This window comes from Monodelphis domestica, chromosome 3, assembly GCF_027887165.1.
Source record: "Monodelphis domestica isolate mMonDom1 chromosome 3, mMonDom1.pri, whole genome shotgun sequence".
NCBI classification, from domain to species: Eukaryota; Metazoa; Chordata; class Mammalia; order Didelphimorphia; family Didelphidae; genus Monodelphis; species Monodelphis domestica.
In genome coordinates this window covers 225,813,853-225,830,072 of record NC_077229.1, presented here as the reverse complement: position 1 = coordinate 225,830,072, position 16,220 = coordinate 225,813,853, and the positions used below count along the sequence as shown (strand labels likewise).

General features: G+C 35.2%; 1 protein-coding gene across 4 annotated transcripts in view; it reads left to right on the top strand.

Moving 5' to 3' along the window:
- The window catches only part of NFATC1 (nuclear factor of activated T cells 1), a 217,662-nt gene that overhangs the window by 24,472 nt on the left and 176,970 nt on the right, over positions 1-16,220 (top strand). For all 4 annotated transcript variants that reach the window (XM_007487818.3, XM_007487820.3, XM_056823543.1 and 1 more), the window contains exon 2: positions 4,804-5,905. In XM_007487818.3, the coding sequence (XP_007487880.1) occupies positions 4,804-5,905 (1,102 nt within the window). The remainder of the gene's footprint in view (positions 1-4,803; positions 5,906-16,220) is intronic.

Below are 16,220 nucleotides of genomic sequence, written 5' to 3'. Positions count from 1 at the left end.
ATCATCATCATCATCATCTTGGTAGATATAACAGTTGAGATTTATATAGTGCTTTAAAGTTTGCAAAATGCTTTACATATATTGGTTCCTTTCATTTGTTCTCACGATAACCCTATGAAGTAGTGTTATTTTTATCCCCACTTTATAATTGAGGAAAAATATGACTTGCCCAAGTGATACTTCAAACTGTTTTATAGAACTTGGGATTTTGTGAACTTTTGTACAAGTGAGTTTAGATTTTGGATGTTTTATAAAATTGCTGATTTTTTAAAGTATCTGGTTCTAAGGATTTACTCCAGGAACAACACTATACTTTATTCCAGAGGTGACAATTTATAGTCCAGGGAGGGGTTATATGGGTCCCAGATGCTCCCAGATATGGCCTAAAAAGATTAATATGTAATTGGGAAATATTTAAAAATACTCTAGAATATATATAATGTTAATATGTGGTTTTCTAAAGCAGGAGACTGCCAAAAGGGATCCTTATATTCAATGTAGTGGCGTTTCTGTTTGAGTTTGACAGCAGTGATCCAAGCCACCTAGCTTAATTCAAATAACTGCCAAATATTTGTTGGTGAATAGTTATTTCCCCATCACAAATGAATTGAAGAATATAAGGGTTAAACTATGTAAGTTGAATCAAATTCCACTTGAAATAATTTTCAACTTTGGCTTATTTCCACTTGTTTTCAATCTGATCCACCTGGGTATGGGAATAAAGACTTAAAAAGTATAGAATGTTTCAGTTTTCCTTTAAACTACTTTGTGGAAATTAGGATTTTATGGAATTTTGTGCAACTGAACTTAGATTTTGGATGTTTTATAAAATTGCTAATTTTCATTTATAGTTCATATAAAGTTTTTTTCCAAATTCAGTTTCTTTCTCTTTTTTAAAATCTTTATATTACTGACTGATTGGAGAGACAGATTTGGTATACCATAAAAGGCATCAATTTTGGGAGTCAGAAGACTCAGATTTAAGTCCAGATTGACCTTGGAAAGTAATTGAAGTTTTCTGCAGTTTAATTTCCTTTTCTAGAAAAGAGATAATAATATTTGCTCAAGATCAAATGAAGTATTCACCAAACAAGTGTTTGTTACAAGTACAAGGCAATAGGAGGCATATAAAGGGTTTTGTAAACATATGCATTATTTTAAAAGTTCTTTTCTAGTTTCCTTTATGGTGCTTGTTGACTATTAGTCTCTTGAAATTATGTGTGATCTTGGGCAAGTCACTTAGTCTCCTTTAGGATTCAATTTCCTCAACTGTGAAATGAGAGTGTTGGACTAGATGCTTCTGATGTCCCTTCCAGCTCTCAATCTAAGATCCTAGGACATTATGATCCTATGGTATTTATTCTTGGATGAAGTTTATCACCTACATTGGGCTACTTATCCAAACAGTCTAACTTTTGTAGTCATCTTGGCAACTAAAGAAAGACAACTAGAGATTAGAACACTAGGGCTCACCATGGTGAAGAGTGCCTTGCGTGACCTTGGACAAGTCACCTAGCATCTCTGTGTTCTTAGTCAATTCTCTAAGATTATAAATTATGGAGCCTGGGCTGATATGCATTGATTGGAGTCCCTTCATAGGAATTCCTTAATGTATTGAAACTGTAGGTTATTCATCCATCTATGAATAGTAATTGTATTGCTTTGAACTACAAATGCTAGAATAGAATAAAAGTAACTTTTAATTTATTTTTTGTTAATATTGCTATATTTTGTAATTTTCTCTGTATCTATACATCTATCTTTCTCTTATCTATCTCTATCTACTTATCTTTCTCTCCTATCGACATCTACCTTTCCCCCTCCCTTTCTCTACCTACCTTTCGATTATCTATATGTATCTACTTATTTCTATTATCTCTATTTTCCTTTCTCTATCTTTATATCATCCTCCTTTATTCATTTATCATCTACCTAGTTCTCTTTCTCCATTTTCATGTTATTGACATATATTCACTATGCTAAGTTTTCACTATTTTAAAAACATATAAAAATATTCCTATGATTTAAACACGTTTGAAAACTATTTGCAGATTTCTTGGATTTTTATCAATCATGTCAGTTGGTCATTAAACATTTATTAAGTGCTTACTATGTGCCAGGCACTGTGCTAAGCATTGGGGACACAAAGAGAGACAAAAGACAGTCCTTGACCTCAAGGAATTCAGTCTAAGAATAACATGATTAGATCATATTATTAGATATTAAATATATATTATTAGAGACTACTTGAGGGCTGCATCTCCTTATTATGCTTCTGTAAATTGCTACAGGGCTTAGCTTTATGGGCATGGAGTGTTGAGTGAATGTAGGGATAAGTGAATTAGATGTTATTGTGATAATGAGCAATTTTTATTATATCCTCTTTGGATTAGCTTGGTGGCTCAGAAAGTGGATAGAGTATGTGCCAGAAGTCAGGAAGACCTTGAGTGCAAATCTAGCCTCAGAAATCTATTAGCTGTGTGACTGGGCATTTAACCTTGTTTGCCTCACTTTCCTTATGTCTAAAATGAACTGGTTAAGGAAATGGCAAACCATTCTAGTATCTTTGCAAGAGAAATCCCAAATGATGAAAAGTTGGACATGAATGAAAGGATTGAATAACAACATTTGGGTCACTTTGACTTAGAGCATTCTTCACAATTGCTCTGAAGGCATAACTTCCTTGGATTTTGAATAAGAAAGTGATTTATAAAAAAAGCAATTCTATATAGAGTTGTGTATGTCTGAGGGCAGTGGAATGACAATGGGAAGTAGGTCTCTAGAACAAACAGTGACTAAATTTTGATGGTTTGGGTGATGACTTTCCACATAAGATCAACTCTGATAGGGCATCTAGCAGGGCCAGGGAACTAACTGGTAGAGAGAATCTTTGGGATGCAAAGGAGAGTATGAATTGGCAAAAAAATGTAATTAAGATAGCTCTATAAGCTCTTAATGTTAGAGATCTGTATTTTAAAGCAATGTTATCACTGATGATTATTATTAATAATATTTATATAGTGCTTCTAGATTTGTAGAATGCTTTATATATCTCATTTGAAACTTATAATGCTTGTGAGACAGCAAGATGATGATGATAATGTTCCTATTATATAGATTCTTTTAGAAGTTAGAATGATTTGCTTAGGATCATAGTAAGTTTCTGAGACAGGATTTTAACTGAGGACTTCCCAACTTTAGGTCTAGGGCACTGACTACTATGCTGTGGTACCTCTTAATTAAATGGAATTATATTATTAATTAAAACTTTTTACATACTAAACTTTTTTTTTTTAAAACCCTTACCTTCCGTCTTGGAGTCAATACTGTGTATTGTCTCCGAGGCAGAAGAGTGGTAAGGGCTAGGCAATGGGGGTCAAGTGACTTGCCTAGGGTCACACAGCTGGGAAGTGGCTGAGGCCAGATTTGAACCTAGGACCTCCCGTCTCTAGGACTGGCTCTCAATCCACTGAGCTACCCAGCTGCCCCTAAACTTTTTAATATATATTCTTTGTTAATAACTAGCCTTCCCACCTTCTTCACTCCCTCCCCCAATTGAGAAAGACCTGGTTTCAAATTCTGCCTTAGATATATACTATGTGACCCTATTAATTGGGTAGTGGTAGTATTGCTTAAACTACAGACCCTAGAATACCATGTAACATTCATATAGTATTTGGATTAGCCTAGCATTCATGTAGAAGCAACATATAATGTCACAGTACATTTCTATGCATGAATTCATTTTCATTTGGACCACTATATCTTAATTTTAAAATGTTTAAGACTATAAGTAAGAGACATCATTTCCTCCTAGTTTCTTAAAATAGACTTTATTTCTCTCATATTTTTATTTTTGCAATTGTTTGAAAAAAGACACAATTTGAGGGTCCTTTATGTCATATTTTATATGCTTTGTTTAGATCATTCAATTAATGTATTGAGAATGGACATCTGAGATATGTTTTAATATTGTGTAATGGGAAGAAAATTCATACAGGAGATGAAAATCTGAGTCTCACAAACTGTGATGTTGGACAGGTTGCTCATCATTAGATTTGAATTGAAGGGGACAAATGTCACTTGTTCAATCTCATGTAGGTAGTAAAATATTAAGATATTGGGATTCAGATTTTCTGATTTAAATCTAATGAATTTTCCATCACATCTTGACTCTGGGCTTCAATTTCTTTATAAAATGAATATATTAGAGTCAATATTGTTGTAAGAGTTTTTAACTAGCACCCCTTTAGCAATCAGGTGTGTCATGGAACCCTTTGACAGTCTGGTGAAGCCTCTGGACACCTCAGAATAATGTTTTAAAATGAAATAATTTGACGCTAGTTTTGAGTGTTATTTTTGATTTAGTATTACACTGTAGTCTTTCCAAAGGGAACTATGGGGAGAGATCATTCTTCTCTTTAGTCATGCAAGGTAGGATTGCAAATTCTATTCATAGGGCCACAATTAAAATGGCTGTGTGTAGCATAGTGAATATAGTGCTAAATTTGGAGAGAGGAAGACTTAACTATGACCTGATGAGATGTTGAACAGCTTTACAAAACACTGAAAGTCTAAATGCTTAAACCCCTTGATCTGAATCCTAATCTATGCATGCCCTTCCTTATCTGTGTATGCATGTGTGTGTGTGTGTGTGTGTGTGTGTGTGTGTGTGTGTGTGTGCTCATGTGTGTGTTTGGTTACAATAGCTTCACAACTTCATAGAATTCATTAAACTAATGGGTTCACATTTGCCAGATGAACAACACTTCATGCCATTTTTTTTCATTCTTTTTCTTCCAGAACACTATAATTACACATCTTCAAATATCAATGCTGGTTTGCCTCTCAACGTGGCCCATCCCTCATTGTCAGCCCCATGCCATGATCTTCAGACATCCAATCCAGTCATTTCAGTTGTACCATCAACAAATCATCCCTCTGGATATGGAGGTAGTATAGACAGTGGGACCTCAGGATATTATCTTTCTTCAAATATCAGACCTAATGGAGCCCCAGCACTAGAAAGTCCTCGGATTGAGATAACTTCTTATTTGGGACTTCATCATAACAACAACCAGTTTTTTCATGATGCTGATGTTGAAGAAACGATACCAAACTCTAAACGATCTCCATCTACTGCCACCTTGAATCTACCAAACATTGAAGCTTACAGAGATCCATCTTGCCTGAGTCCAGCTAGTAGCTTATCTTCCCGAAGCTGTAATTCTGAAGCATCATCATATGAATCCAACTATTCTTACCCATATACATCTCCTCAGACATCACCATGGCAGTCCCCTTGTGTCTCTCCCAAGACCACTGATCCAGAAGAAGGATATACACGGGGTATGGTGGCCTGCAACTTGCTGAATTCTCCAAGGCACTCACCATCTACATCCCCAAGAACAAGCATTACGGAGGAAAACTGGCTCAGTACTCGTAACTCCAGACCATCTTCTCCTTGCAACAAGAGAAAATACAACCTGAATGGGAGGCAGACATCTTACTCACCACATCATTCACCCACCCCATCACCTCAGAATTCTCCTCGAGTTAGTGTGACAGATGAGACATGGCTAGGAAACACTAACCAATATACCAGTTCTGCCATTGTGGCCGCCATTAATGCTCTTACCACAGACAGCACAATAGATATGAATGATGGAATTCCTATAAAATCCAGGAAAACAGCCCTAGAGCATACTCCTTCCATGACACTCAAGATAGAGCCAGCTGGTGAAGATCATGGGACCATATCACCCACTTCTGACTTATCACCTGAAGAGTTTTCCAGCTTCCAGCATATCCGAAAAGGAAACTTCTGTGATCAGTACCTTTCAGTACCACAACATCCTTATCAATGGGCCAAACCAAAGCCTCTGTCTCCCACTTCATACATGAGGTAAGATTTATTATGATTTTGTGGAAATACATTAAAAAGAAAATGGGAAAAATATGCCTCAGCTCCTCATATTTCTGTCTTACCTATTTATTCCACTTCTTCCTGTCCTAATTTCTGTATCTTTCTACTGTCATTACATCTGGGTTCAGATGTGACCCAAGTTGAGAAATTCCCATGGAGCGGAAAAAAGGCAGCTCTTGACAACCAGCCATATTGGTGTTTCAAGAACAACACAGCATTCTCTTCCCTTGAGACAGAGCTTGGTCTCTGGCAGTCTGGTGACAGGAAACACAAATGAATTCTGAAGTTGGTGTTTTCAGCAGTGCAGTCTACTGCTGCCATACCATTCAGTTCACTTAATTAGTCCAGCATTTTCATTTTTAACCAAACAACTGCTTCCCCAACAGGTGGCCCACTAATGACCTCTTGCAAACTGCTTTGCAATCCAGTTCTTTTAATTTTGTGTACAAAAACAACTGCATGGCACCTGATGGAGCATCATTAGTCATTTAACATTCTTTTTTTCTTTTCCTGTGTCTTCGTGGCATACTCCATGCTAACCTTACCTCCTGTCCCAACATTCAAGGAGGAAGAAGTGGAAAGTATAGGGGGAGGGAGAGGAAGAAGAGAGACTTGGGAGAGAAGGATAAAAAAAATTAAAAAAAACTGAACAGCCAAGTAATTAGCAGCATAGGAATATTTGCATTGGGAAATACTATTTTTCTTTTTAAATCGCAGTAGGATAGGTTGCCAATCTTAAAATAGCCTTAATAATTTTATTATTTACTTAAAAACATGCTTTGTATTCCTGGCTTCTATATAATTAAAGGGCTAAATAGTATTCCAGGATTAAGACTGTAAGTAGAGAGTTCAGTGTCATCTTACCAGTGAACCCATTTAAGAATCTATGTTTGTTTTAAAGAAACAATGCAACAGGTAGAATGGTTTTTCTTTGTTGTTTTAACTTGAAAAACACTTGGAAGATACTGTTAGTTGATGAAAGTTTAGAGAAAAAATAAGTATGATAGATTGTTTTCTTGAGTCCTACGAGGCAGCTTCTAAAACTGTGAAAATTTCAACTTTGACAACTATGTGGGTATAGAAGGACAGTCTTCAAAATTATCACCAGAACTAGTATTGTCATTCAGAGTCTGATTTGGTTCATAAGCATAGAATTATTTTGTTCCCCTATTGGAGAGCCATTTTATAAATCTGATGATTAGTATACTATAACATTTGAAAATAAGTGATAAATAATAACTATTTCAAAGTGAATCTTCTTAAAGAGGCTGGTCACATGAGTTATAAGAATATAATGGATTAATATAGTCAATGTTTTAATTTGAATTAATGATAGGTATATTGTCACTTGCATTGCAGTTCAAAGAAATATATTTCTACCTCACAAAGCTGCTAAAAAAACAAACAGCAAATACATGTAAAATTGAAATAATTTAATGAAGACATTGACATCATGAAGTATTTTTATGAAATCAAAGGAATGAATAAATATTGTTTTACAACAGTTGTATCAGTAGTAGTATAAAATATAGATGTTTTCTTGAGGTTACATACACACATATGCATACAAACACACACACACACATATATACACACACCCCAGCCTTTATGGAATTTCTCTCTATATTTGTTGAACAGCCTATACACTCTTTGGAAACATTTTTTTCTGTCAATCTGTCACCTACCTTCAGTTTATTTTATAGTCTTCAATACATTATAAGGTACTAATGCATGGCACTAATCATTGAAGAGACATGGGAGTGATTGTTGGTTTTTATTACCTTTAGAAATTTCAATCAGTATCATGTTGGTCAAATTATTATGTTATCTTTATCTTTTGATGACAGAAAGTCTCTTGGTTGATATTAATGCACACAGCATCCCTATGCCCTAATATAAATATACAAAAACATATAAAATGTACAAAGCCATTCTCAGAGGATTACAAAGTTAACATTTTTCCACTGTTTTGGTCCTACATCAAAATATGTTTCCTGGTCCTTTGCAATATGTTTCCATGTGATCTCATTAACGGGTGCTCTAGGGCAGCTGGAAGCTACTGTTAGAAAGGGGATGCTAAGTTATTTTACCAGTCAGAGATACTGACCAAACTTCCTTCCACAAGAATACCTCTCTGTTAACATACATGAAAAATGGCAGGGCAACTGCAAATGGACGTCAATAGGATCACTAACTACGCAACTGAAACTGTTGTATTTTTAATCATCCCAACATTCTTTGGATGGGAAGTTTGCCATGGCAGATTTGAATTTTTTCTTTCCTGCTATTTTGAATCCTCTCTCCTTTTTAAAATAATGCCTCCATAACATCAAAAGGATTTTGTGAGTTTTTTTTAGTGAAAAATTAAACCATATTAATTCTAATAATTCAATTTAGTCCAACCACAATTGATTACCTACTACGTGTCAGTCACTGTTCTTGGTACTGGAGAGATTTGAAGGCAAAAACAAAATAACTGAGCAGGGAAGAACAATACAATTAAATACATAAAAACATACCCATTAAAAAGCACATTCAAAGTAATTTTGTTGAGGAACTAGGGTCAAATGTTACTTATCAGGAATCAGGAAAGGCTTTTGAAGAAAGAGAATAATAATAATGAATAAAAATAGCTAGCATTTATAAGGGGCCAGTGAGGTGGTACAATGGATAGAGAGCTGGTCCTAAAGTTTTGAAGACATTTTCCTGAGTTCAAATCTTGTCTCAGACACTTAATATCTGTGTGACTCTGGACAAGTCACTTAACCCTTTTTGTCACCGTTTCTTCATTTATAAAATGTGCTGGAGAAGGAACTGGCAAGCCACTCTAGTATCTTTGTCAAGAAGACCCCAAATAGGGTCATAAAGAGTTAAATAGGATTGAAAATGACTGAACAACAACAAAAGCATTTTGCATAGCATTTTAAGGTTTGCAAAATGCTTTACAAATATTACCTTATTTTATCTTCATAATAGCCTTGAGAGGTAGTTACTATTATTAGGCTAGGGAAACTGAGGCAGATAAAAGTTAAGTGACTTGCCTAGGGTAAGCTAGTAATATATGTTGAGGTTGAAATTGATATCAATTCTTGACTCTAAGTCCAGCATTCTATACACTGTGCTGCTTCACTAAAGATTTACCAAGAAGTGGAAGTAAGAAAAAAGAACAGTCTAGGTATGGGGAATGACTATGCAAATAGTCTGTAAGAAATAGCATACAGGTTTGAAGTCACACCATAGGATTATAGCTTGAAAGCTAAAAAGGATCTCAGAAGCCAGTGGACTATGTCTCTGATTTTACAGATGTGGAAACTGAGGCTCATGGTGACTAAGTTAGTAAATATCAGATACAAGAGTCCAGCCTAGAGCCAGTCCTCTTTCCCCAATTCCATGCTGGGATGTGGTATACATTAGATAGCCAGGTATTTAGTATGACCGGATCATGGGTTTTGCTAGGGGGTTGATAGCTAGGGGTTATCATTTGAAATCAGTCTGTGAGATAGAGTAGGATCACGTCATAAAGGACTTTAAATGTCAGAAATGAGGAGTATATATTTTATCCCAGAGGTAAGAGAGGTACAATGACACTTTTTGAGTATACTTACTATATGATTTTGAGTACATTTACTATCTGATTTTGCTTCATAGTTAAAAGTCATTTTTAATAATTAATTAATCCATATTAATTTTTTTGTTTTATGGATTAAGAAGCAACCACAGAAAGAGTAGATAGCTCCATGAAATATGTACCTACCCCTCTTCTACTCCCCACCATAACTCAGTAGTTTTCTGACTAAATACAAGGATTCTTAATTTGCTCTTATGCTCAGATCATGCATCTTCTTTGAAAAATAAATTATAAGGAAATAGTACAAAATTATATATTTTTTATGTTTCACAATTTAACATTTGTTAGATATTCAATATAATAAACAATTATTAAATGCCCTTGTTGGTCAGGTGCTAAGAGAGATGTAGTTCTTTTAAAAATGAAATTAATGCACATTATTGAGAAATAAACAACAAAACCCAAGCTTCCAATCAGTGTTTGCTGCTTAATTACAATTGTTTTGTACATGAATGAACTTTGGAAGCACCCTAGAGACTTATGACTCAGAAACATCATGCAAAACATTCATTTTGAAAAGGAAACAAACCAGTTTTGTCTCTATACACGCCTCTTCTTAGAGGGCTCTATAGATTTATAAATGTATGTGCTTTTGGAATGTCATTTTTTTAGCCTATGTGTAGAGATTCAAGTAGAGCCTATATTTACACAATGGTGGCACCAAATATTGGAGAAAAAGGAAAACTGTAACAGCAAATTCTATAATAGTGATATTTATCTTTGCACAATGATACCAGCTCATGTTTCTCCATTGCTTTAAAGTTTAACAAGCACTTTCCTTACTAATATAGTGAAATAAGTAGTCTAAGAATCATATGCCCATTTTTAGAAAACTGAGATTGAGAGGGCTACGTGTGTGACCTGATTTGTTCAATTCACACAACTAGTAATTATCAGAAAGAATATCAAACCTAGTTCTCTTGACTTAAGTCTACATGCACTTCAGCTACAGCATCTTGCCTCTCCTAGAAGTATAAGTAACTTTAAAACTATGGCTTTTAATCTAGGGTCCTGACCTTTTTAAAAAAAATTTGGTAATTGTGTTTTTAATATAGTTAGTTTCCTTTGTAATCCTATGGATTATATTCTTGTGCTTTTAAAAATATCTTTCTGAGAAAGAGTTCATTGGCTTCTTAGGACTGCCAGACAGATCCATGGCATAACAAAAAGATTATGAATCCCTGTTCTAGAGGTTGTCTAGAACTTTACTGTATGACTGAGGAAATAGGTGTAGGCGAATTAAAAGACTTGTCCAGTCATGTGATATTAGCAGAACCGAAACAAGATGCTAGATCTTCTGACTTCTACTGGTGTTTAGTTAAGAAGACTACGTCGTTTTTTGTGTTTAGTGTTTAGGCAATATCTTACTAGTATTGAAGATATTTTGCCTGTTAGCAAACTCTAATTTACATGCTCTTCTGTAACCAAATTAATAACTTTAAAAATAATTTTGGTGTTATAATAATGTAAGAAATTAATATGTTTTCTAGGATTTTTTTAAAACCCATTAACAGATTGTGTCTTTGATTTAGAACCTGGTGTGTTTTCAAGACCTCTAATTTCAGTATCAACCTCTTATATTTTACTTGTGGCTCTTTTGGTTAATGGTGATAAAAATGTGGCTTCAGAATCAAGCAACTTCAAATACCTTTGGTTTAGAGCATTTTTTTTGCTCTCTATTGCAAGATAAACACCCAATACAAGTGAGTCTGTCTTTTTTACAGTTGTATTCTTTATGTAGGGGGTCTTTCATCTTTGCCTCTTGGTATATCTTTGTTTCTAACTCTTGGATGACAATTATTATACAAGAAAGACATAGTTAATTTTTGCCTATCTACATCTACATTGTCTCTGGCACATTTAAAATACCATACCATCTGTCCTTTATCTTCTTTTCTACTTCCTTTTGTTTTTAAATGTGAAGGGAATACAAACTTATTTTAATGTCTGAAGTACAACAGGATTTAGGATAAAACTTTCATAAAAATTTTGTAGTTCATTCTCAGGGCAAATAGACATTTTTAAAAATTCAGTTCATTTGAAGGAAAAACATTCTTTTAATGAGCAAAATTTTATATTTTTTTTCCCCTGGCCCTTAAGCTTTTGAAAGGAAAAAAGGAAAACAAAGCTTTTTTTTTTTTAAACAAATGTGTATAATCAAGCAAAGCAAATTCCCACATTCACACACACAAATATGTCTCATTCTGTATCTGAAATCAATCAATCTCTTTGTCAGGAGGTAGTGAACTGTTTCATCATTGGTACTTTGGAATCATGATTGGTCATTGCACTGATCAATTTTTAAGTCTTTCAGAAATATTTTTTTCATAAATAGCCTTGGATAGAGCTCTGTACCTGGAGTCAAGAAGACAAATTCAAATCTTGCCCCAAGATACTTAATAGCTAGGTGATCCTGGGCAAATCAGTTAACCTCTGCTTCAGTCTCCTTAACTGCAAAATGGGGATAATAATAGAACGTACTTTCCAGGGTTTTGTGAGCATGAAAAGAGATAATATTTATAAAGCATCTTGAAAATCTTAAAGTGCTATATAAATATTAGTTATAATAATTATTAAATAGTTTGTGTTCTGTTTGCTCTACATCAGTTCATGCCAGTGAAAAACATTAAGAATCTAAAGTAGAGGCAGCTAGATGGCTCAGTAGTTAAAGCATAAAACCTGGAGACAGGAGATCCTGGGTTTAAATCTGGCTCCAGACAGTTCCTAAGTATGTGATCTTGGGCAAGTCACTTAACTCCTCAATACTAACTCCCCTTACCACCCTTCTGCCTTGAATCTGATATTGATTCTAAGACAGAAGGTAAAAGTTTAAAAAAAAAAACCTGTTGTGAGTAATATGGGGCAGTAACAATTCTTGCCTATTTTTCTCTAAAACTGAAGTTTCTGTTTATGAAAGATAAGGCTTTCTGGATAATATTAGGGTATAAGTTGTTCTAGAGCAGGACATGGACTTGAGGCAGGTGGAGGCAGGTTTTTCTGCTTTTGGATGTTGGTATTCATTCAACACATTTTTAATATACTTGTATTATGTTCAAGGCCATATGCTAGGCATTGTAGGTGACATAAAGAAGAATTTTGATAGGTTCCTGTACTTTCAAAATAAAATACATGTGTAAATAATATATATATATATATAAGTAAATTCTTCCTACAGAATAGCTCTTATCATTGTCCTTTTCACACACCATCTCATTTCCTTAATTCAGATTGTCATTCACTTCAGTTTCCTCAATTGTAATAGCCTTCAAATTGGTCTCCCTCTAGTCCAGTTTGAAGAAAGTAGGTGGTGCCCTGGAGTTGAGAAGACATAACTTTGAATCCTGCCTCAGATATTTATTATCTGTGTAGCCTACAGTAAACCTCTTAAGCTCCCTCAGCCTCAGCTTCCTCATCTGTAAAATAAGAATAATAATAGCTCCTACCCTACAAGGTTGTTGTGAGGATCAAATGAATTCACGATGCAATGCCTTATATAATTATTAAATAGTATTAGAATCCTTCACTGCTAAAGTAATTGACCCAATAAGCAACTTGATCTCTGCTCTTTGACTGCTAATGTTGATTGATATCCTCCCTGCCTCTACAGGGAAGGTTGGTTTAGCATTCCGTGGATGTCAGTGTGATATAGTGAGTAAAAGGAATGCTGAACTTAGAATCAAAAAGCCTGGCACTAAATCCCAGTGTTGTGCTTAGGAGCTGTGTGAACCTTAGCAGAAATCACTCTCTGAGCTTCTTCATCTGTGAAATGGACATAATAATATGTGTTAGGTCTAGTTCACAGGGCTATTTTGAAGATCAAATGTGGGGGACAGGTAGGTAGCATAGTGGATTGAGTGCCCGACCTGAAATTGGGAGAACCTGGGTTCAGACACTTCCAGTTTTGTGACCCTGGGCAAGTCACTTAACTTCCATTGCTTAGCACTTACAGCGGCAATACACAGTACTGATTCCAAGACAGAAGGTAAGGATTTAAAAAAAAATGTAAACATTTTCTGCAACCATAAATGTAAAATTATAGTTTTATGACCATCTTTAAGGGTAAAACTGTCCTGAAATTCAAAGCTGTATTTTTTTTATTGATACAGATGTACCCCACTCAATCAATAACCATAGCAAGCCTTGGTTGATGCATGTTTTGCAGTGTTTCATTGCCTTATAGTGTGTGTTTAAAGCATCATCAATGACTTTCCTTTTATAATTATCATTTTCAATTGACTTACTGTTTCTTCTGTGACAAAAAGCAGAAATTATGGGCTGGCTACCCTTGGCTGTGTTCCTTGCTACGTATATAGGTTATGTGCTGCTCACTTTAGCACTGGTGGAAACTTTGCATGTGAGCAAGGGAATCTTAGTTTCATGAGCATTCTTAGTTTTACAAGTTAGCGCAAAATAAATCAATGTCACTTCATTGCCAGTGGTGGGATGAATTTTCTCTTATTGGATTCAACAGGGTTGCATTTGTCTGTACTCTGGAGGCTGCCCCCCCTCCAATTTTCTCTCCATGGAGTCCAGGCTGACATCAGTGTGAGGTATAGGGAGACAATAAGGCAGAAATATAGAAAATGCATATTTGGAATGGGTCCCTTATGGGTATCAGTCATGCTAATGGAGCCTGTTTCAAGCAATACAGTTCCCATTGAGAGTCCTGATGCTATTCGCTTGGCATTTAGTGGAGGAAAGGGATGGTGTGGCTGGTGAGTATGAGGACCAAATATGGTTGAGTTGAGACTGATATGGGAGAAGTGATTATTTTCAGCCTTCTTTCAAGATGTTTGAATTCACCTCTTTAGGGAGTTCTTTGGCAAAAAATCTTCTTTGTTTAGAACCCAAATGAATTGTATGATTGGCTGAAATACAAAAAGTTGTTGTTCAGTCATATCTGATTCTTTGTGGCCCTATTTAGGGTTTTCTTGGCAAAAATACTGATGTAGTTTGCCATTTCCTTCCTCAGCTCATTTGACAGATGAGGAAACTAAGGTCAACAGGGTTGAGGACTTGCCCAGTGTCACACAGCTAGTAAGTGTCGGAGGCTGGATTTGAACTCAGATCTTTTTGACTCCAAGCTCAATACTCTATCCACTGTGCCACCTTAGAGCCAGTCTATTGAACAGAAATACAAAGGACCTCAGATAGCATCATGGCAATTCATGTTCTTGGGCTTCCAGTATAGCATCAAGTAACTTTCCAGAAGTCTCTCAGTTTTAGAAAGTTATCAGTAGACATTTGATGGAAAATATTTTGTAAGTAAGGCTATCTGATTTCAGAAAATCTGGCCTCTTCAAATGAGATTTCAACACTTTTAAGGATATCCAAAGATTGTGAAAGTAGAGCGGATCCCCTGTTTTACCTTGAACGTGTTGCCACCAAATTACATATATGGTAGAGCTTTATACTTCTCTGTCTTCTAAATCTCGTTTTGTGTGAAGGTCTATTCTTAGTTGTGAAAAGGAGAAAGGGGAGAGCAAGCACTTGTTTTCTTAAGAAAATGAAATAATTCAGAGTTAGTATTTGTGACTGCATGTATTAGAATTTTGGCTGAAAGACATTTCTATGAAAAATTTTGGCTTTTTACTTATTGCATATGCTGATACATGTAAATATCTCAAAAATAATCATGATTATATGATATAAAAAGTTACTAATAAGCACATTTGATCCTCATCTTCTGGCAAGACATGGCTTTGACCCTTCACAAATTCTCTCCTGGCTCCCTAACGTGAGTATTAAATTAAAATTCCCTCTTAAGCTCCTTCTATTAGAAGAACTGGAGACTGATCTTGGAAATACTTTTGGAATTCCTTACCAACTAGATACAGTGACACCTATAGAGCACAAAAAAAGCATAAAGTCTGAAGTCATTAAAACTTGGATTTGAGACTTGACTACTAAATCGTTATGGGATCGTGGACAAATTACTGAGCCTTTATGAGCCTTGGTTTCATCAGGTTTAAAATGAGTACTGATCAATCAATAAATAGCCATTTATTAAGCGCCTACTGTGTGCCACCTAGGGCACCTATGTGGGCAGATGGGTGATGCAGCAGATAGAGTGCCAGGTCTGGATTTATCTTTCTGAGTTCAGATCTAACTAAAGATATTTACTAGCCCTGAGACCCTAAGTAGTCACTTAATCCTGCATGCCTCAGTTTTCCTCTTCTGTAAAATGACCTGGAGAAGGAAATTTTAAACCACTCTAGTATCTTTACCAAGAAAACCCTAAATTGAGTCATGAAGAGTCAAACATAACTGAAAAATCACTGAACAATATGTAGCAGGCATTACATTAAATACTCACAAAAAGGCAAAACAGTCTCTGCCCTCAAAGAATCTTATAATTGAATAGATAATAATATTGTAAAATACTGTGTTTCTGTGAGAACCAAATGCATACTTTGTGAACATGGAGTACTATGTTACATGCTATTCTTTTCTTTTGATAATGAAACAAGAATTTATTAAGTATCAATTATATACACCCACCGTGCTGAGTACTGGGCAAAGACAAAAAAATTGTCCCTTCCTTTCAAAAACCTCGCATCCTCTTGGAAGAAAACAACACATATACAAATAATAAACATAACACTTACATAAAGTAAGTGTTGTTGTTTGTCCTTCTTTTTGAAGAGGACAATGACATTATGGGGA